This window comes from Aulonocara sp. 'chitande type north' Nkhata Bay, linkage group LG3 (genome assembly GCF_057382095.1).
Source record: "Aulonocara sp. 'chitande type north' Nkhata Bay isolate Kocher_YH1m ecotype deep benthic linkage group LG3, A_spYH_male_GT1.1, whole genome shotgun sequence".
Lineage (NCBI taxonomy): Eukaryota > Metazoa > Chordata > Actinopteri > Cichliformes > Cichlidae > Aulonocara > Aulonocara sp. 'chitande type north' Nkhata Bay.
In genome coordinates, this window is record NC_141346.1 from 22,830,779 (window position 1) to 22,837,107 (window position 6,329).

Below are 6,329 nucleotides of genomic sequence, written 5' to 3' on the forward strand. Positions count from 1 at the left end.
AGGAAACAAGAGAAATCAGAGCTGACAAGACCTTGGGAAGCAAAACCAGACACACTACACACAGGACAGGGACTATCAAAGTAAAACAGACACGAGCTTAAGACAAGACATCAGACATGGCAACAGGGAGGGAACACATGGGCAGACACAAAACAGAGGAAGCAGGGAATCAAAACCCTAGAACTAAAAAGCCTAAACCCAAACACATAGAGAGAATACACTAGAACACAAGATCATAATAATAAACACAAAACGCTGGGTCAAATGACCCAGGACCATGACACATAATCCATGTAGTTTCAGACCACCTAGAGCAGTATGTAAAAGACTTCAATTAAAACCCATTTACTTATGAATACTACAATTTCTGCTTTTTTCATTTTATGTATTGAGTCATTAATCAGACATAAACATTGACTTTAGTTAACCTCACACTGGGAAAATTCACTTATTAAAGTAACAGAAAGAATGGAAAGAAAAAGTGAATTCGGGATATATTATAGAATGTAAAAACAGAAAAAAAAAATTGTGTACAAAAAAAGCTGAACTTTCACCTCCAGAATCCCCTATGTGAATCACCACTTTATCTTCGTGGAGAGTTTGTTGAGGGGTTTTTGTCTCCTGGTAGGGTCTCCCATGGGAAATTGGCCCTGGGAAAGGGTTTGTTCCCTGTGCCTTCGGGTTGGGGAACAGGTGTTGACCGCTTATGTGCAAAACAAGGGTTCAGAGTACCCGGCCTTATTGGATTCACTGGGCATGGTGCTTGAAGGTGCTCCACTTGGGGATTCTAACGTCCCACAGTGTCCCAGATCTGAACCTGAGTGGTATTCTGTTACTGGACTTTTGTGCAAACCACAGTTTGGCCATAACAAAATTATTTTCGAACCTAACGTTGTCCATAAGTGCATGGCACCAGGATTTTGTAATCATATCATCAGATCTGCAGCTGTATGTTCTGGACACTCAAGTGAAGAGAGGTGCTGCGCTGTCAACTATTCACCACCTGGTGTTGAATTGGATCAGGTGGTCATGGAGGATGGTGGACAAACCTGGTGCACCTACATGTACAGTGAAGGAACACCTGGCAGAGGCCTCAGTCCACGAGATCTTTAACTCCCACCTCCTGCAGAGCTTTGACCGCATTATGAAAGAGACTGGGGACATTGAGTTTGGACAATGTTCAGCACCTTCATTGCTGAAGCTGCTGCACTGTGCTGCTGCTGCAATGTGGTTGGTAAATACAAAATTAACAGAAAAAAAATTAACAGAAATTATTCAGAGAAAATCTTGTGAAAAAATATGTGATCCCCCAAAAAACCTTCACAGCAGTTTTCTTTTCCTTTTTTCTTTCGTATTTACTTTTCCTTCTGTACTGCCATCTGTTCATTTTATGGACACTTTTTTTATTATTCTCATGATAAGCTATCAAAGAACATATCTAAAGTTTTCTTAGAAGAAGTTATCTCTGGTGTATTCATTTACCTGCTGTTATTATGTCTAAAGGTCAATCCTGGTAAACACACAGTTAAAATGAAAGGAGCCAGTTTGTTGTTGCTGCAACATAGCTGGTTTATAGCAGTCTGGGATTAATTACTATCGTAGCAAAATACTATCAGCATTTTGATGGGACTGAACAACAGACATCCTTCGAAACTCCTACATTTTTTAGACTCTCAGTTTTTTGTGTCTTTTTTGTGTTTTTTGTGTGTGTTGTAATTAGCTGACAACAGTTCTTCAATTTGACCTTGAGGTAAAAGTCATGGGTTAAATATATATCTGTATAAAATCATTACTCTAGGGTAATAGCAATTAAGAGAGATAGCAAGATTTTATAAATGGACTTTGACCAGGCAACTTACTTCCTATCTTTCTGAGATGAGCTGACATGCTGCCACACTCCAAGGTATGTACGTACCATTTAATAAAATTCTTTTTTATAATAATTCACAATCACAGTAATACTTAAATTTACAATTTATTTATTTATCTGTTTAAATATTTGTATTACTTTCTCATGGCTGTACACGTTGTTTGTTCTTACACATTTCCTGAATTCTCAAACAAATTCATGTTAAATATTCCTTTACAAAAAGGAAAAGCTTATCTGCTGAACTTATCGCTGTGTCTTTATTATTCTTATGTAAGATTTTGCTGATCTATGTTAAATTACATCAATTACATTTTTCTTTTAGTTTTTACAGAAGCCAAGGATGAGGACCTATATCTTTTGCTGGATTTTTCTTTGCATCCTGTTATATTCAGGTAATGTATATTTAACAAATAAACTTGTAAACATTTTCATCAAGGGCTAAGGACATTACTAGTACTACAGCATTGGTAGTTTATCATATGCTAAGCCCTACAAAAATCGTAAGCACTTGCTAACGTGATTTCTTTGATGACAATGCTGCATAATATATATGGTGTATAAAAATATGCTAACATTTCTACTCGAGATTATGGGATTGGCCTCAGCTCTTCAAATTGTGTCTATTTCAGGACATCCTCTAGTATAAGCATTATTTCTAAAAGTAATGGTTAAAAAAAACTCACATGGTAATGTTTTAAATCTGTTGGGTTTATATTATCATGCCATCTCCACTCACTACTAATAAAAAAAAGGTAAGATATGAAAATGTCCTAAAAGTAAACTATGTAAAGTTTTATGACCATATTTCAAATTATTTGCGCGGTCACTGAAATCTTGTTTTAAAAAACCTTGCTGCATAATTTGATATTTCCCCCAGGGTCATTGATTAGGACCGTGACTTCCAAAAGTGACACAGAGGATCAAACTGATACAAGCAGCAAGCACACAGAGAATGGTACATATTCTGCTTTGTCCTGGACTTAGCATAAAGATATATATAAGTATTGTAGTCTTGATCTGTGTAGTCTTTTAATGCTATCTTGTATATGCTAAATTAATTGCAAAATAATATATATAATTAATTGTTTGATCATTTCATTTCAGCTTTGGCCTGTTCCCCATGTTCTTGCGTTTATTGTATCATTATTGGCACAGCTGGTGGCTTAGCTTTTGGCTTTGTGTTTGTTGGAGGTGCTTTTATCTTCTGGAAATGCAAGAAATCAACAATTAGTAAGTATGAAATATAATGTCCAGTCTTCTGCTGCCATTTACAGACTACCATTAAAAGACTTGGATGTTCAGGATTACTGGCAGATTGACATCAAATACATCATAATTCAAATACTTTTTCTTTCAGTTTTAATTTAATATTTGTTCTATTAATCCCTTTCCTTTGTGCCCTCTGTAGTGCAATTCATTTTCTCAGCAAAAAAGAATGATGGTCAACTAAAGACGGCCCTGCTGCAGAGACAAGCTGAGAAGACACATGAAGAACTGGATGTATTATCAGCGCTGAACACTCTAATGAAGGAACTGAAGAGGGGACATCACCAGCAAAAGGAAGAATTCAAACAGTTAGAGGAGACAAATAAAGAGCTGGCAGAAAACAAGGAGAAACTTTGTCTGGTAGAAAATGAAATAGCAAAGAGTGAAAAAGAAAAAGAGACGGACAAAACACAAAGATACTTGGAGGAAAAACAAAGTCTATTAAGTGTTCAGCGTAAACTGGAGAAGAGAAAGGAAGAACTGGAGAATCTACAACTGAACATGAGGAAACAGCTGCAACAAACAGAGGATATAATGAGCATGATGACAGAAAGGAAGACAAAAGTAGAACGCGCTTTGGAGGCGATTAACTCGCAGCTGGAGGACGCAGAAAGTCAAAGTGATACGGCTCATCTTCACACACAATAGTGACAATAACCTACTGCTACTTCACTTTTTATTAATTGTCCCTTGCAACTAAACTTAGGTTCATAATTTGGATAGAAAATTTTGTTTTATAGAATACAATTTCTTTTCTTTTAAACTGTTTACACCACGATAGCAGATTTTACCCAAGCAACCAATATGTAATTGAAAAGCAGAGTTTGCATCATTAATTCAAAACATTTAACAAAGAATTTTGTATTAACATTAACTTATGTTCAGTGGTTATACACAGCTTACACAGTGCCCCATTTTCAGGGGCTCAAAAGTCACTGGACAAAGTAACACAGCTTTAAACATAAGGATTGCTTCTAACAGCTGGAAGACTTTCTGTTGTTAATGGCTGTTTGAAATCCAGAAACCATGGACATCAGCAAGCTGTGTTTTTCTCCTTTGAGAAGCTCTGCAGGGCCTTTGTTGCAGCTGCTTTCAGTTGCTGCTTGCCGGTGTGTCTCTCTGCCTCCAGTTTTCATCTTCATTAACTGAAAAGTCACCTTCTATTTGTTTTTAAATCAGGTGACTGTAATGACCTAATTTTTTGACTTGAGAAATTGTTAGGCCTTCGTCTTCTTGAGTGTAACTAGTGGCGTATACCTTGTTGTAAACTTCCTGTATTTTGATTTTAACAAAAGGCACCAAAAAAGTGATTTAAGTTTAAATATGCCACTGAGAGTAACAATACATGTTCAACATCATGCTCATCTAGGTAATTTATATGTGGTATACAAAAGAAAACCAACAAGGTTAATAAAACTGAAATTCAACAACATAAATATTAATTAGAGGTATTTGTCATGAGATTGGAGGATAATTTCGATAATTTTGCTGCTATAAGTAAAAAGGAGATTTGGTAATTCAATGAATTATTATACATTTTGTGTTTTGATTACCTTTTAAGGATAGTCTGTTAGTCATTGAAAAAAAAATATTTTTTTAAAATGAAAAATCTGTTCTTAATTCTTTATCTGCGTGTTATTATAGAGTTTAAGAGAAACTGAATAAATAGACTTGGATAAATATGTGAAGAATAAATGTCTTTCTTATTTACTTTGAAATTGTGTGATTACCAGTAATGTCCTCCCAATAGGAGCAACATCAGACAAAGTCTGACATGTCGTCAGATTTTCCATTATCTGTTTTATTCAGAGTCAGTGTGCAGCAGTATTGCTTCTTTAATCAGTGACCCTTTATTTAGTTATATATGTGTTGTAATTACAGAATTCACCTGCTTGCTGCTACTACTGCACATTCACCCAGTGTATATACTATACATATATATATATATATATATATATATATATACATATATATATATATATATATATATATATATATATATAATGTTCTTCCTCTACACCCCCCCCAAATTTTTACACATGTCGAGGAGCGTGTCAGGCTACATTTCACTGTGTGTTATACTTGTATAACTATGCATGTGACAAATAAAGAACCTTGAACCTTGAACCTTGATGACAGTTAAACATTAAACTCTGGTTGAACCCTGGTTTAACTGCTGTACTATAAAGGACAAGACATTTATACTGTTCCGACCTCAGCGGAAAGCCAGTGTCATCATCAAGGACCCCTCACACCCTGTGACTTATTTATCATGTTTAACTTGAGTAGTGAAAGACTGAAGGGGTCTGAAAACGATGTGCCGGGAGGTTTTCACTGGCTCTAGTGAGCCTCGACTTTCAGGTCAGCTATCGAGCTGGTGGGTAACAAATGTCTCTGAAAACAGAGCAGTTTTGCAAATATGTGATGTTTTGATAAATCGAGTAGATATTACACAGCTACAGTCTCGCCTTAAAATATCTTAAAGGTTTATTTTATGACCCAGAAAGAGTAATATTAAAACTAAGTAGCTGTCGCCATTGTTGAAAACTGGAATTGGCGGGGTTGCGCTATGAATTCTGGGATAGGTTGGGCCACGAAGAATACACCCAACCAATCTTTCAAATATGGGGAAATAACGACGCATATGTCAGCTGCATTTAGAGCAGCCTTTGAACTAGGTGATGTAATCAGCCTTCAAACGCGGCCTCCAAAGGATGCAGCCTATGAATTGGGACATACCTCCTGATACAGACGGACAAAATGGTGGTGGCTAACCAACTGGACATAGTGGTGGTAGACAAACAGAAGAAGACGGCCGTAGTGATCGATGTAGCGGTTCCGAATGACAGCAACATCAGGAAGAAGGAACAGTGGTCCCAGTGGTAATCGGAGCACTAGGTCTGGTGACTCCTAAGCTAGGCAAGTGACTCCAGCAGACCCCAGGAACAACATCAGAGATCTCTGTCCAGAAGAGTGCAGTCCTAGTAACAGTTAAGTTACTGCGCAGGACCCTCAAGCTCCCAGAGAGGACCTGAGCTTGAAGGATAGGGGCAAGAGGGGAATTGTTTTATATATATATGTATATACAGTGGGGCAAAAAAGTATTTAGTCAGCCACCGATTGTGCAAGTTCCCCCACTTAAAATGATGACAGAGGTCAGTAATTTGCACCAGAGGTACACTTCAACTGTGAG

General features: G+C 36.9%; 1 protein-coding gene across 2 annotated transcripts; it reads left to right on the plus strand.

Annotated features, from left to right (window-relative positions):
• Positions 1–1,592: 1,592 nt before the first annotated feature.
• On the plus strand, positions 1,593–5,046 carry LOC147334609 (uncharacterized). 2 transcript variants are annotated; one of them, XM_086287371.1, is made up of 5 exons: positions 1,593–1,903; positions 2,193–2,262; positions 2,748–2,825; positions 2,975–3,100; positions 3,279–5,046. In XM_086287371.1, exons 1-5 carry the CDS (start codon positions 1,886–1,888, stop codon positions 3,782–3,784), a joined length of 798 nt encoding a protein of 265 aa, XP_086143497.1. In that variant the 5' UTR covers positions 1,593–1,885; the 3' UTR covers positions 3,785–5,046. The 2 variants fall into 2 exon arrangements, with proteins under 2 accessions (XP_086143497.1, XP_086143499.1); XM_086287373.1 differs by having other exon boundaries at positions 1,885–1,907.
• Positions 5,047–6,329: the final 1,283 nt, after the last annotated feature.